General features: G+C 36.4%; 1 protein-coding gene across 1 annotated transcript; it reads left to right on the plus strand.

The window, feature by feature from the left end:
* The first annotated feature begins 187 nt into the window (after positions 1 to 187).
* Positions 188 to 15,075, plus strand: LOC117289401 (SUMO-activating enzyme subunit 2-like). The gene is made up of 17 exons (XM_033770508.1): positions 188 to 331; positions 958 to 1,041; positions 1,284 to 1,354; positions 2,164 to 2,228; positions 3,191 to 3,291; positions 4,027 to 4,148; positions 4,870 to 5,065; positions 5,710 to 5,812; positions 6,194 to 6,333; positions 7,600 to 7,693; positions 9,222 to 9,334; positions 10,189 to 10,290; positions 11,119 to 11,172; positions 12,307 to 12,403; positions 12,583 to 12,685; positions 13,945 to 14,117; positions 14,389 to 15,075. Exons 1-17 carry the CDS (start codon positions 188 to 190, stop codon positions 14,592 to 14,594), a joined length of 1,968 nt encoding a protein of 655 aa, XP_033626399.1. The 3' UTR covers positions 14,595 to 15,075.
* Positions 15,076 to 16,370: the final 1,295 nt, after the last annotated feature.

Raw genomic sequence — 16,370 nt, forward strand, 5'->3', positions numbered from 1 at the left:
TGATTGCCATGAGATGGGTAGGCGTTTTTTATTATTTATTTTTTTATTATTTTTTTGAGACGTCGTGTTGGTTATTATGCCTCCCCCTTTCGCTCTTCTCCGGTCCAGAATGTCCCAATCATCAGCGCCAAATTAACACACGAGGGCGCTGTTTAAATTTGTCCACAAAACCTTCAAAACGGTGAAGATGGCGGCTGGCATTAGAGGAGTCTTGCCGGAAGATGTGGCTGAAATGGTGTCAGCCTGTCGGGTTTTGGTGGTCGGAGCAGGAGGAATAGGTTGTGAACTCCTGAAGAACCTTGTCCTGACTGGATTCCAGGACATTGTGTTGGTAATAGCTGATTCTTTCATCATTTCCAATCAACAAATAGATGTAGTTTTATTGTTTATCATTTGCCCTTGCCTTGTTTGTCATGCTTTGTGAAATGTGATCATTCATTCAATTCAATTTAATTCAATTCATCACACAAGGTTGTGAGCATCCGCACGTATGCACAGTAAAGTTTATGCATTTACTAACTGATCCAGGGCTAAACATTTTATAAAGCTGTTTTGCATCCAGTATTGCAGTGAGCAATTTTTGTGCTTAGCCTACCAATCTTTAGGAATTGATAGATAGCTAAGATTTAAAACGTTGACTTGAAGTTTGACCTTAAAAAAAGAAAAGTTCTAACTTCTAGCCCACATTTCATCACGCAGATTAGCCCAGGTTGGACTCGTCCATTACATGGTCACGGTGGCACTGACTGACGTTCTACCAGGGCTACACGGGTCGCAGACTAGTTATTTAAGTTGCGATAGCTGTAAACAAGAACTATGTCATTTTTCTCAAGTCCTTGTTTGTAGTAGAAAACTAGCCCAGGCTGACGTCCTACCGCTAGGTATATAAAACATGTGTCTTTTGCCATGCCCGACTGAAGAATGTTTCTTTTCTTTCTTCATTGTCCATTGAAATAGGTTGACTTGGATACAATAGATGTGAGCAACCTCAATAGACAGTTTCTATTTCACAAAAAACATGTCGGAAAGTCGAAAGCCCAGGTGAGTTTTTATTTCTTCTTTGTGTATCTTTGTTTCTTGTTAATAAATTTTGCTTTTCCTATATGGTATTGCCTTTAATTGATGTTTATCAAATAATACAATCTTGTTAACTACAAAGAGTTTTATTTGATGCTATTTAAGTAGTAACAAAGTACTAGTTTGTAGTTAACAATTAGTCATAAAAAGACCTAAGAGTTGGTTAATTAAATGAAGCGTATGTTACTATTTTTGTTTAAATAAAGGTTGCAAAGGAAAGTGCTCTCAGATTTAATCCTAATGCTAAGATAGATGCCAGACATGACAGCATCACCAAGTGAGTAGAACTAATTAACTTTATTTACTCTGTTTTTAAACAAACAAATCATGTTGTTTTGTCTTCTTCTTGTTTTCGCATTATTTTATTTTATCATTGATACGACATATCAAATAAACTTACGACTTTTGTTTTATCTTCTTGTTTGGATACAAGTTGATTTCTGTCATTGATATGACAAGTCAAAATGTACATGGCTTTGTTTTGGCGCTATTTGATTTGTCATTATACAACATATTAAACCAGCTTATGTCTTTGTTTTTTCACTCTTGTTTTGGTACCAGATGACTTAAAGGCAGTGGACACTATTGGTAATTACTCAAAATATTATAAGCATAAAACTTTACTTGGTAACAAATAATGGGGAGCGGTTGATAGTATAAAACATTGTGAGAAACGGCTCCCTCTGAAGTAATGTAGTTTTCGAGAAAGAAGTAATTTTCCACGAATTTGATTTCGAGACCTCGGATTTAGAATTTGAGGTCTCGAAACCAAGCATCAGACAAGGGTGTTTTGTTCTTTCATTATTATCGCGCAATTTTTCACAGGTTTGTTATTTTGTGCATATGTTGAGATGCACCAACTGGTCTTTGACATTTACCAATAGTGTCCAGTGTCTTTAAGTTTACATATTATTGTTGATAGCTCATCCTTCAGAAGAAAGTTACTTTATTAATAGCGTAATTTTTATATTATTTAAAAATAATAAACCAGTAATGAAGAGAGTCAATTTTACTTCCCATTTTTTTTATATATTTTGTTTTTCTAATGTTGATGAAAGCACACTGTTGTTGATTTCCCCCTTCTAGCCTTGAGTACAACAGAGAGTTTTATATGCAGTTCACACTGGTCATGAATGCACTGGACAATAAAGGTGGGTTTATATTGCAGTTAATTACTTTGCAAGTAAAATGTACGGTGGTATTTTATTATTATTATCATTATTTATTAATTTTATCTCAGCATGCAAAGAAAGATCACATTTTCCTTTGTGTCGTCAACTCCTCAAGTCGGTCTACATCCTGTAGCCTTAGATCTCAAGGGTCTTTCTCAGGATCCTATTAGGCCAAATAACCAGTTGATCTTCCGGATTTTTCAAAAAGGAGGAGGATGAGGGCCTTACTATTTACTTTTTTTTTTTCAAGATGGCCGCTAAGTATTTCAAATCAAACAGGCCACCAATTCTTCAGTTTGAATCAACCGCAAACTTATTTATACATATTAGTTGCATGAGGACCTGTGTTAACACTAACACTAACAGGGTCGGATAACAATTTTTTTTTTTTTTACTACAAAAATCGAAAAATAGTAAAAAGTAAAAAAATTGATGCGGCCCCAAAAAAGGATGCGGGCGGGCACGATCAACTGGTATTTTTTTTTATTTGGCCTTATTATTATTATCATTATTATTATTATTATATTCTTCTGGTATTATGAAACCAAGGATGCCTCATTTATAAGTAAACTTAATCACTGCAGCTCGCAAGCCCCAGGAAACCTGTAAACAAGGGTGCTCCTTGTGTGAACCAGAAACACAGGGGTTAACCCCCTACTCTTTAATAACAAATGTCTTAGGTTCTTTTCCGTTATTACCAATCCTGGAACATGGGACCTTCCGTTAAGGTTCCACCTGAAGGACAAAGCGATTATGGTAAAACATCCCATAAAAATGGCTGAAAAACTCAAGTGCCACGACCTGTTCGTTGAACCCACCTTCCGCTGATCAGAAAAACCAGAACATGAGTCCAGTGCCCATAACCGCTCGACCACGAGTGCTTACAAACTAAGAAACTAAAACTATAGTCTAAAATGATAATTTGTTGTTGTTTTTTTTAGCTGCTCGTAACCATGTCAACAGAATGTGTTTAGCTGCAGATGTTCCGTTAATCGAGAGTGGATCCGGAGGTTATCTCGGACAGGTGTCTGTCATTAAGAAGGTACCTTGATCAAAAAAAGATTTCAAAAAAGAGATGTTAAATTTGCATTGGGGATAAAGATTATTATTTTGTTTTACCCTTAAACCGATATGTGTAAGCACTGTTTACTCAGTACTTTCCTGAGTTTTGTGAAAACCAAATTACAGGCATTTTACTCGGGTGGGATTCGAACCCACAACCTTTGGCAATCTAGAGCTGGGGTAGATTTCACAGAGAGCAAGGACTAGTCCCAACTTAGGACTAGTCCTAGGAGATATTAAAAACATAAGACTCGTCCTAAGGAGATAAGACTAGTCTTACCCAGATGTCTTTACAAACTAAACCATCGCGATTGCCTTGAGATTGCCCAGGTCCACTGACCTGACAAACCTGATTTGTTTAAGTTACCAAGCAATGGCCCCTTGTTAGTTATACTATTTGTTCAATATTTGTGACCAATCCAATAATTTGTGTATTACGAGATATGACTTTTTTTTTTCTGATTCTGAAGGATCATATCACACATTGCAGTTTGTTTTAAATGTATTTGAAGCGGTTGTGGCAGGAGATTCTGTCCCCCCAGAGATTCAGTCCCCCGATATGGCAAACTGTGTACAAACATCTTCTGACAGCGCCCTCTTTTGAATCATCCTCCTCAGCCCATGTTAACTTCCCATTGGGGGACCGAATCTTTGGGGGACAGAACTCCCTGGGACACCGTGTTTAAAATCTTGATATGACTTCATTATTTCTCAGGGCTTAACGGAATGCTACGAGTGTGTACCTCAGCAAGCTACAAAGTCTTATCCTGGATGTACAATCCGGAACACTCCTTCAGAACCTATTCATTGCATTGTGTGGGCTAAGCATCTGTTTAAGTAAGTAACTTGAGGGTACAATGAGGGTATTTCCAAACAGCCTATTGAATGATTCAGTCAGCTGTACTCAGTGTACTCTTGATTTCCAATCAGTTTATTGAATGATTCAGTCAGCTATACTCAGTGTATTCTTGATTTCCAATCAGTCTATTGAATGATTCAGTCAGCTATACTTAATGCACTCTTGATTTTCAATCAATCTATTTACTTATTCAGTCAGCTATAATCATTGTGCTCATGATTTCCAATAAGTCTATTGAATGATTCAGTCAGCTATACTGATAGTAATCTTAATTTTCAATGAGGCTGTTGCATGATTCAATCAGCTATACTGAATGTTTCTATTGAATGATTCAGCTAGCTATACTGAATGTACTCTTAGTTTCCAATCAGTCTATTGGCTGATTCAGTTAGCTTATTCAATGTACTCCTGACTCCCAATCAGTCTATTGACTGATTCAGTCATCTATACTGAATGTACTCTTGATCTCCAATCACTCTGTTGACTGATTCAGTCATCTATACTGAATGTCCAAACAGTCTAGTATAGTTAGCTATACTGAATCTATTCTTCACTCCCAATCAGTCTATTCCAATCAGTCTATTGACTGATTCAGTCATCTTTACTGAATGTACTCTTGACTCCCAATCAGTCTATTGATGATTCAGTTAGCTTACTGAATGTACTCTTAATTCCCAATCAATCTATTGACCTATTCAGTCAGCTATTTGGTGAGGAGGATCCCGACCAGGATGTATCTCCAGACACCGCTGATCCCGAGGCTTCTGGTGATGCCGGCCAAGCTTCAATGAACACAGAGAAACCAAACGATGGTTTAACGTCAACAATGGAAAGGACCTCTACAAGAACATGGGCAGAGTCCACTGATTATAATGCACAGAAGATATTTAAAAAGGTTAGTTTTGAAAGGCTTGGGTACTTTTTGAAAGTCCACAAACGCCCACAGATTTACATAAGCCTTTTTGAGGTATGGCGGACGTGATACTCGCACGTCGCAACTGATGCCAATTCACCATGTTGGTGGTCATTAGGTTTACGTGTAACTCCGCATCGCCTAAAATGCACACTTCACTGAATAACATACGTTCTATTTCTATGGTCAAAACGCACAAATTTACCACAGCTTTACATTGTTGTAGCATTGTGTCCGCCATATCTCAAAAAGGCTTATTGAACTTATACGGTTTGAAGATAATGATGGTAAAAAGCTTCCCTGAAAATGATTATTTCCTGAGGTTCTGTAGTCTTTGAGAAATGATTAAAACAATTTTCCAAAAATAATTTTTGTCTTGGTGAGACGAAAGTTATTTTAGCATGTACAACGGATTTGCGCAATTCTCCTAAAAAAAAACATTGCTCTGTGAGTTTCACTTTTTTTTCTTAAAAACTTGACGACTAATGAAGCTGATAGTCCTACAGGTAAATTATATTACATACATCTTCATCTACAGTGAGTAGGGATTCATGTCATGGCCACAAACTTTGTCAACTTTGATTACAAAAAAAACCAAAAACATTTTTAACCTTGGATTCCAACAGTTGTTTCATGATGACATCAAGTACCTCTTATCAATGGATAAACTTTGGACAAAACGGCGACCACCAGTCCCATTGGTTTGGGATAATTTACCTCAGGAACAAGGTCAGTTTTACATTTAAATAACTATAGTCAAATAAAAAAAAAAGTTGCAATTTTAGTAAATGGTGTGTATCTTACTAATGAGCTCACTACCCATCCAACGGAGAAAGAAGAATCCTACCTGACATTCACGAACAAACTCAAAACCCTTTCTGTTTAAATAAAGTGTATTACATCTTTGTGTATTTGTGTACCTATATGGCTATGTGGAGTGGGTACATCACTGTGCATGTATATTGCTGGTCAGTAGTCAACTAAATGTGTGCACTCGAACTTGCTCCAGTTGGCTGCCTAAACTAACTGGGGTATTTATGAATAAAATGAAATGTACTTTAAATTTAACCCAAGCAGTTTGATAGTTTAACAACGTTTATTTTGAAACAGATCTGGAACAGAGCCAAGAGAGCATTGTGTTACATGACCAGAAACAACAGAGTATTAAAGATTGTGTCAGTATGTTCAAAGATAGCCTGGAATCACTCAAACAACTGTACAAAGAGAGAGGAGAGTTAATGTGGGACAAGGTAGGTCAGAAACCCAGGCTAATCTCTGTTAATATCAACTTTTCGAATTAAAGGCAGTGGACACTGTTGGTAATTACTCAAAATAATTATTAGCATAAAACCTTACTTGGTAACAATTAATGGGGAGAGGTTGATAGTATAGAACATTATGAGAAACGGCTCCCTCTGCAGTAACGTAATTTTTGAGAAAGATATAATTTTCCACGAATTTGATTTCGATACCTTAGATTTAGATTTTGAGGTCTCGAAATCAAGCATCTGAAAGCACACAACTTCGTTTGACAAGGGTTTTTTTTTCTTTCATTATTATCTTGCAACTTCGACGACCAATTGAGCTCAAATTTTCACAGGTTTGTTATTTTATGCATACCTTGAGATACACCAAGTGAGAAGACTGGTCTTTGACAATTACCCAAAGTGTCCACTGTCTTCAATATAAACTTTTTGAATGAATTAGAATTAGAGGAAGTTTTCTGGAAGAGAATCCTTCCCCGACTGGGCTGGAGATGATGAAACCGATGAAACAAAAGTGAAGAACATTTACGACGATGACTAGAGCAAGCTAGTCGAAATGTTGAGACCAATTAAAAACTCACTCTGCGCTATTGAAGTTTACAACAATAATTCCCCTCGATCCACTGAAGCAAAAGTAGTAGTCACTGCTCATTTTCTACCTTCCGCCCAGGTAGTAGTTAAAAAGCAGGACGGTTCTTTTTCAGAACGGAGAAGTATCCCAAATTCTGAAAATGTACATCGTGTTAGTAGAATATAAAGCAAAACAAGTTCTCAAAAGAACATAATCTACCTAGCAAGTTGATACACACTTGGTGTTACCACAAACCAAATATATATTCACAGCGGCCGATTTCAGGAAACGCTAGGATCAATCCTATCTCGAGCTAGGACGAGTTACTCGTCCTAACTTAGGATGAGTTCAATGCGTCCTACGTCTTCAGATAGGGAACTTAACTCGTCCTAAGTCCTTAGATTAATCCTAAGTTAGGATGAGTTTGGTGAAAATTTAGGGATAATTTAGAACAAATGGAAGAAAATTAAACATATTGTATTTAATCTCTTTAAAACCTGATAATCCCCCCCCCCCAAAAAAAAAAAAAAAAAAAAAAAAAAAAAAAAAAACACCAAATAAAAAAAAAAAAAAAAAAAAAAAAATAAGAAAAAAAAAAAAAATAATAATAATAATAATAATTAAATAAATAAATAAATAAGTAAAAATAATACATATATATTTTTTAAAATTCCGTTTAGGATGAGGATGCTGCTATGGACTTTGTCACATGTACTTCAAACATCAGGGCTTATATCTTTGGCATTGCAAGAAATACAAGGTTTGACATCAAATGTAAGTTTTTTTGTCTCTCGATATTAGTCTTCAGACTTGATGGCTGTAAAGGCACTGGACACTATAGGTAATTACTCAAAATAATTATTAGCATAAAACCTTACTTGGTAACGAGTAATGGAGAGCTGTTGATAGTATAAACCATTGTGAGAAACGGCTCCCTCTGAAGTAACGTAGTTTCTAAGAAAGAGGTATTTTCTCAACCAAGTAATAAAATATTTCAGCTGAAGCCTTTTATTATGCATCAGAAAGGACACAAATTTGCAACAAGGGTTTTTTTTTTTACTTTCATTATTTTCTTGATACTTTGATGACCAATTGAGTAATAAAAAAAATCATTTTTTAAATTATTGTATGCTTATTCTGGGATACACCAAGTGAGAATACTGGAGTTTACCAAAGGTGCCCAGTGCCTCTTAAAGACACAGGACACTAATGGTAATTGTCAAAGACCAGTCTTCTCACTTGGTGTATCTCAACATATGCATAAAAAACCAAACCTGTGAAAAGTTGAGGTCAATTGGTCGTCGAAGTTGCGAGATATAAAAAAATAAAAATAAAATAAAAAACCTTTTCACACGAAGTTGTGTGCTTTCAGATGCTTGATTTCTCACAATGTTTTATACTATCAACCTCTCCCCATTACTCGTTACCAAGTAAGGTTTTATGCTAATAATTATTTTGAGTAATTACCTATAGTGTCCACTGCCTTTAAGTAGACTAAGAAACTGATCATACTAAAATTTGAAGTAGCCAGTGTGGGTACAAATCATTGTGGATTTGAGCTACTTAAGTGAAAAGAGGGTAATGTTGCCAAGTAAAACTATGACTCATTTTTGTCAACAAGAAAGTGGGCAATCCATCTCCTTCATTCGTTAATGTTGTACTTCCTCTTGACCAATCAGCTGCTTTCCTGCTCTCATTGCACCTGTTCTAAAGGAAGTGCTATGAAAACTGGCCGACGTCCAAACTCCTTCATTGACAAAATTCCACAAAATAATTTTGTCTGCTCAGAACTATTACGTCCTTAGTACAATTTCTGTGGATTTCGTAAAACTGCGTTTGCATACTTTGGAGCTCCTGGTAAATGGGATTCATTGATCAAGGGTGGTCTTCAAAATAATTCTTTGAAAAAACAAAAAACACGTCGCTTTCTAAGTAAAACGTCCCTTTCTCGATTTTGACTTATTTTTTCCAATTATGTGCACTTTTCAATTAAAGGGTATATGTACTTTTTCCTAACAAAAAACACAATGTCCACTGATTTACATTAAACTTACACAGTTTAAAGATTATGATAGTGGAAAGCTTCCCTTGAAATTTTACTTATCTGTGGACTGTTTGAAAAAGTACCCAAATCCTTTAAGGACCTAAAAAACTTTTACTAAAAAACTGTACCGAAAGGCCTTCAATTCAAGTATCCCGAATGATATTAAAAATCTATAATCTTTTAACGACATTGCCGTTAATGACCTTATAGTTCTGAGCAGACAAATTTATTTTTTCCTTTTCCTATTTGTTTCCATAGCAATGGCAGGGAACATCATTCCAGCAATAGCTACAACCAATGCCATCGTAGCAGGACTCATTGTTATGGAGGCGTTGAAGGTTCTGGCTGGTCATATTGACAAATGCAAAATGGTGCGTCTCAAAACCATGATTGCTTTCTTCCTTACATGTTGATCCTAAATAATAATTTATAGGAATAGTAATTCCATTAATGATTGCAGTGTGATGCTAGTTGGTGCGTCTCTCATCACTTTCTAGTGAGTGAGGCATAGTCCAATAACCATTATTTCCTTTCTTTTCTTCCCGTTTTTTATTTTTTTAATTAATTTTATCGTGGAATGGTCTGTTGAAATAAGCACTTAGCTATCCCTATGGGATAATATGCTTGTTTTTCATGGGGTACTACCTAAAAAAAAAAAAGAAGTAAAAAAACAGATTTTGAAGATGCTCATTCTAATATACATTCCCCCTTTTGAATTTCTGCGCTAGCTGTGTAAGCGTAGAATGCCTAGGAACGTGGAGTACACACGCACAAAACAAAAAAACTCCCCGCTAACCCATGAAATACGCAGAATTCCCTGCTTCAGCAAGCGTCCATTCTTTGCTTATGGTAAGCAGAGCCATAAAATTGGGCAACGGTCCAATGTGTACAAAGGCCTGGTCACCATGCTGTTCCTGTCCTGGACCTTGGATCTTTATTAGTTTCTTGGTCACATTTTGGCCCTAAATCCATCCGTAATTCATTTTAGTTATTTTATCTGTAGACGTTAAGTAATTTAAACTTTTCAGTTCATGATTTCAATTTAGTTTGTTACAGTGGTTTCACATCATTTTCTACCCTGAACCTATTCTAAATCATTTTGTTCACTATTTGTTGAATTACATTCATTGAAATATGAAATGTGTATGTTTTTTTGTATAATAAGGGTAGATAACTCAGTCTAGTGATACATTTTGTAATATAGTTTTTTTCCCACTACTTTCAGGTATTTCTTTATAGGACACCGAATGAAAGGAATAAGCTGTTTCTAACATGTACTTTGGACAAACCAAACCCAAAGTGTTACGTCTGTGCATCTAAACCAGAGGTATGTGTTTTGGGGTAATCAATACATTGAAATATAGTTCATTGATACAGTAAAGGGTTTTGATACCTTTTGTAGATCAAGTGTTTGGCCATGACATGAATCGCTATTCACTGTGAATGAAGATGTTTGTAATATAATTTGCCTGTAGTTTAAAGACACTGTGAAAATTTGAGCTCAATTTGTCGTCGAAGATGCGAGATAATAATGAAAGAAAAAACAACCTTGTCACACGAAGTTGTGTGCTTTCAGTTGCAAAATCTAATTCTGAGGTCTCGAAATCAAATTTGTGAAAAATTACTTCTTTCTCGAAGACTACGTTACTTCAGAGGGAGCTGTTTCTCACAATGTTTTAAACTATCAACCTCTCCCCATTACTCGTTACCAAGTAAGGTTTTATGCTAATAATTATTTTGGGTAATTACCAATAGTATCCACTGCCTTTAAGCTTCATGTGTCGCAAGGTTTTGAGAGAGAAGTGAGACTCACGGAGCAATGTTTTCAGGATCGAGAGTAGGGTAAATCCATTGAACATGCTAAAATAACTTTTGTCTCATTGAGACAAAAATTATTTTCGTGAAATTGTGTTACTCATTTCTCAAATTTCTCAATATTATTTTAGGGGAAGCTTTCTAAAAAAAATGTTCTTAAAACCGTGTAAGTTTAATGTAAATCTGTGTATGTTTGTGCTTTGTGTGGTACAAAAAGTACCTAAACCCCTTTTAAGTCCTCTTGCTAAAGGAGCATTCTCTAAACACACTATGCTTTTACTATTCTTTTTAAATATTGAACTTTCTGACTATCATTTCCAAATTATCTTTTTATTTGCAGGCCTCAATAAAACTGAATTTGTCAACTACAACTGTAAAAACCCTTGAAGATAGGGTAAGTAAATACACTTATCTTGTAGGAGTAAGTTGTACAACCTCTAGTGTCTGATGGAAAATAATGAGTAACAATTCTTAAGGTTTTTGGTAGTTTTTGGTAGTACTGTGTACTGGTAGTACCCTCACTAATAATAATAATAATAGTGGCTTCTTATTTAGCGCTCTCAGGTCCGTCACGCAGTGACGCTCATGGCGCTTCAACATTATTACCCCTGGTCACTGGGCCTTAAACCATTCCTTAAACCATCTCAGCTCCCTGGGGAGTATACAGCCTGTGCCGCCAAATATATACCGCAATCAAGGCTAATCCATCCCAAGAACCAACTCTGCCCTCACAGGTACCCATTTACCCCTGGGTGGAGAGAAGCAATTACAGTGAAGTGTCTTGCTCAGGGACACAAGTGTCACGACCGGGATTCGAACCCACACTCCGCTGAACAGAATCACCAGAGCTTGAATTCGGTGCTCTTATCCGCTCGGCCACGACACACCACTAACACCCTAACCAAGAGACTGATGGAGTCAATACACGGCTGTACGTACAGCATCAAATATCCCTTGGCAAGACAACATAACAAATCAATAGATATACAGAAACATCCCAAAGGTATCACAGACCTTACTCCAAAGCCGACTGAGATTCAGTGGGCACTGCTGGAGCAGCAAACAAGAGATGGCTCAACTAGTTTTGCTCTGGGAGCCTCCAACACGGCAACAACATTTTGTGGGCACCATGGAGCGGGACTCTTGCATTAACCGCCGTGACCTACCAGCAATCATGGAGCGATAAAACATGGCCAAATTTCATAGAGCTGCTTAAGCACAAAAAGATGCCAAGCACAACAAAATTAGGCTTACCAGAATAAGGATACCAGCCAAACTACCATGTCACATGTACCATTTGTGACTGGTATCCTGCTCATTTCTGCTTAGCAGAGAGTTGTTGAGCAATGTTTTCTGCTTAAGCAGCTCTATGAAATTGGGAACAGTGGAGAGCCGTTGCTAGAAATTCCAGAGTTCGCTCGAAATGATGATGCTATGATGATGTATCATTGAGATTTTGTGCTGAGCTATTGTCTCTGTAAAGAGCGAACTGTGTAATCAGATTGGTGATTGTCTCGTCTTATTCTAGATTTTGAAACAAGAGTTTGGAATGATGGCTCCTGATGTAGAGATAGAAGATGGTAGAGCGTCGATCTTAATATCTAGCGAGGAAGGAGAAACAGAAGGTAAAGCTACTTCAGTTGCCCTATTCAAGTTAATAGATGTTAAGATTTCATGTTTGCTGGCAAATAAAATGAAATGAAACCCACATCTAATCCCTTTGCCTTACTTTTATCAAAGAATAATCTCTCGTTTTGGTCTTTTTTATGAATAAAAGTGTTTGTTGTTTCTTTGTGACCTATAGATAACAACTTTAAGATGCTCAGTAATTTCATGAGGAGTGGGGTCCAACTCAAAGCGGATGACTTCCTTCAGAATTACCAATTATTATTAAACATTACTGACTGGTAAGTACTAAAGTCTGGGAGAGACCAAATCGGTCTAAAGACCAGTTTAAATTCTCAAGAGATGTAATGTGCATAAGGTTTAATCTAGATTGTACGCTTTAGACCAGGGCCCAATTTCATGGCTCTGCTTACCGCCGAATTCTGCGCTTAAGATCACGATTCTCCGCTTACGTTCAAGCGCCAAATTTCTACGCTAGCCTTGTAAGCGTAGAAGCCAAAATTCGCCGTTAACCTGTGAAATATGCTTGCCGTAAGCACAGAATTCCCTGCTTCCGTAAGCACCGATTCTGTGCCTACGGTAAGCAGATGCAGACAAGTTGGTGTAGTTTCTCAAGAACAAGAGTTACTTAAAGGGTTTGGGTAATTTTTGTACGACACAAAACACAAACGTCCACAGATTTACGTTAAGCTTTCACGGTTTAAAAATAATGATGGTAGAAAGCTTTCTTAAAATTTTATTTGCTGAGGTGCTGTTGTTTTTGAGAATTGAGTAAAACAATTTCACAAAAAATAATTTTTCGTCTCGGTGAGACAAATATTATTTGAGCATGAGCACTGGATTTACGTGACTCTCCTATAAAAATTGCTCTGTGATTTTCGCTTTTTTTTTCTTCTCAAAAAGCTTGACAACTTATGAAGCTGAAACTTCTACAGGTATTTCTGTCCCACTCACTGTGAATGAAGATGTATATGTACATCTTCAATCACAGTGAGTGGGGCTTCATGTCGTGGCCAAAAACTTGGATCTACAAAAGGTATCAAAAGGGATAAAAAAAAAACATTAAATATGCTATGTCAGATTTTTGGCCGATTTGACCCTAAAAATTTTGATTTAAAATTCAATAGGTATTTTGATGGGGGTCGAGAAAGTTACAAGCTTTCATTTGAGCCATTGCTCGAAAAAGTTCGCCAATTATTAGTAGCAGTGAAATAAAGTGCAAAAAATTAGTTTTTGTCAGGATCCCGACAATATATCACGTGACCAATTCTTATGTGTTTTATGAGAAACGTTTTAAATTTTTGTCATGGTTCCTGACCATTAAAAGTAAAAGTTAAACTTTTTTTCGTTAGAGCTGGTGATACTCTTTGAAATACCATTCACTCAACAAAATCTATTTGTTAATGTTTGGGGCCAAAAGTCTGACATAGCATCTTTAAAAAGATAACTTGGAGGCCTCAATCATCACTGGAATGAACTTGGTGCTCTGTGAATTGTACAATTTATAATAATGTGAGTTCTGTTTGATTGATTTTACTAGTGATACGCTCCCAGAGGATGTTGAGTTTGAAGTAGTGAGTCGATCTGCCGACACTGCACCTCAACCCGAACAATCAACGGAAGACGTTAAGAATGAAAGTCAACCAGGAACCAGTAGCAATGGTATCCAGACTTCTAACAGTAACAACACAAATGGAAATGGACAAACAGCGGGTAAGTCAGGACATCATTTCATTTTCATTTCATTTTTATGTTGCAAATCTTTTTTCTTTTTTTTAAGACCCCTTTTGTAACTGTTTTGTATTTATAAAACATTGTTGCCAATCTCTATCTCTTTAAGACATTGTTGCAACTTTTCTGTACTTATAAAACATTATACAAAACAGTTGCCACAATTTGTTGCAAATGGTTTGTATTTATAATACATTGTTGCAAATCTCTATCTTTATAAATCCCTGTTTCAACTGTTCTGTCTTTCAAACAGATGAAGACGATGACTTAGAAATAGTCATGCTGGACGATGAAGACCAAAAGGAAACCTCAAAGATCAGCAAGAAGAGGAAGTTATCATCGGAGGATTTAGACTCTAACGCCGCATCCTCTTCAACTCCTGCTAAGAAAGCTAAGATGGTTCAACTAAATCAGCAGGATGAAGAAGAAGAAGAAGATATCGTGCTGCTTGATGATTGAGACTCACTGCCTTGGAGGATAGTCGACTCATCATCATCATGTCTTACTGTTCTGAGGATTTGTTTCCGATACTTTGACAAATCAAGTACCTGAATGATAAGAGACTTTATGAGCATTTGGATTTGCTATGGTTGTACAGTGTATGCTAATGCAGTGTTGTAGCCATGGTGGGCTGTGCCTGGTGGGTCTGCCCAGAACTAACAAATTTCGCTCAGCACTCTGAGCAAAATTACACTGTGCTGCCCAGCACAAATTTCCCCCAGATTGTACTTCAGCAATGATGGCCCGATATCTGAACATGAGTAAACTCGCCATTGATGGACTGGAAAATTATTGTGTATGGAAAATTTGGGTATGATGTGGCAGATGCAGACAAGTTGGTGTAGTTTCTCAAGAACAAGAGTTACTTAAAGGGTTTGGGTAATTTTTGTACGACACAAAACACAAATGTCCACAGATTTACATTAAGCTTCCACGGTTTAAAAATAATGATGGTAGAAAGCTTTCTTAAAATTTTATTTGCTGAGGTGCTGTTGTTTTTGAGAATTGAGTAAAACAATTTCACAAAAATAATTTTTCGTCTCGGTGAGACAAAAATTATTTGAGCATGAACATAAAAATTGCTCTGTGATTTTCACTAAATCCATGAAATGCACTACTTGTAATTCTGAACTGACACAGTTTATGTGTGTTAAACATAAGTTATGTCATCAATGAACTACATAGTAAATTGTGTTACAACTGTATGTTGCTTGTCATTTTGTCTTGAGCATTGGCTGTATGACATCAAATTGTTGTTCTGTACCAATACATTTTATTTGTGCTAGAAACGCTTTCAACAAGGGACTAATGATGTCCTCAAGATATGGTTTTTAAAACTTGCCCTAAAAACACGGTAGTGTTTTTTCATATAATGAGTTGTCACATGGGTATTGTCAAAATGGATATTTATATAAAGGGTTGTTGCATTAGGATTGTCAAACTAAACATTCATAATTAAAAACCTAGAACGCACTAGGGACGTGATGGACGTGGTGCGGCATTTGAAAGTACATATGCACACAGTTTGCAGCACGTTCATCCCATTCACGGATAGACCCAATTCATTACAAGATTTTAACTGACTAGGGTCACATTGTAGATATTTTCCAACCGAAGCTATTTGTTCTAGCCGGCCAAAAACAAAAAATGTTAAGATTTTTTTTTTTGGACGAGTTCGGACGTTTTGAGAACTACTTTGGTGTGACCCAGCCTTAAACCACCACAGGAATGATACCCATTAGTTACTGTTGATGACAAATATTTCACAAAGGAGAGTTCTTGGTTCAACATTGAATGTATTTTCTCATCTTGTTATGACAGGGATTAGTGAAGTTAAGTCTGGTAAGGAGATTGTTATGAGCGCCTCTTTGAATACTACATGTATCAAGTTTTTGTATTGGGTGATTTTTGTTTAAGTAATCAACAATTGTATATATTATTATTCTACTATACACTGTGGGATGATTAATGTCCTTTTTTGATGTCCCTCCTCTCTCACCATTGTCTTCACTGTTTTTCTATATTGTTTAATTCACTATTAGTTGGCTAGGTTTGGTTTATATCTGAGCAACCATGTTTGTGTATCTCAAGGGTCTGTGTTTTTATTTGTGTTTTCTTAATAAACATCAGGGATGAATACGTCATATTGAAGTCATCTTGTTGTGTGTTTTCTTAGTTATTGTTATTTTTTATTTTTTACAGTTGGTACTTAAATGGCAATTGATTTCGGTGACT

Source organism: Asterias rubens, chromosome 4, assembly GCF_902459465.1.
Source record: "Asterias rubens chromosome 4, eAstRub1.3, whole genome shotgun sequence".
Lineage (NCBI taxonomy): Eukaryota > Metazoa > Echinodermata > Asteroidea > Forcipulatida > Asteriidae > Asterias > Asterias rubens.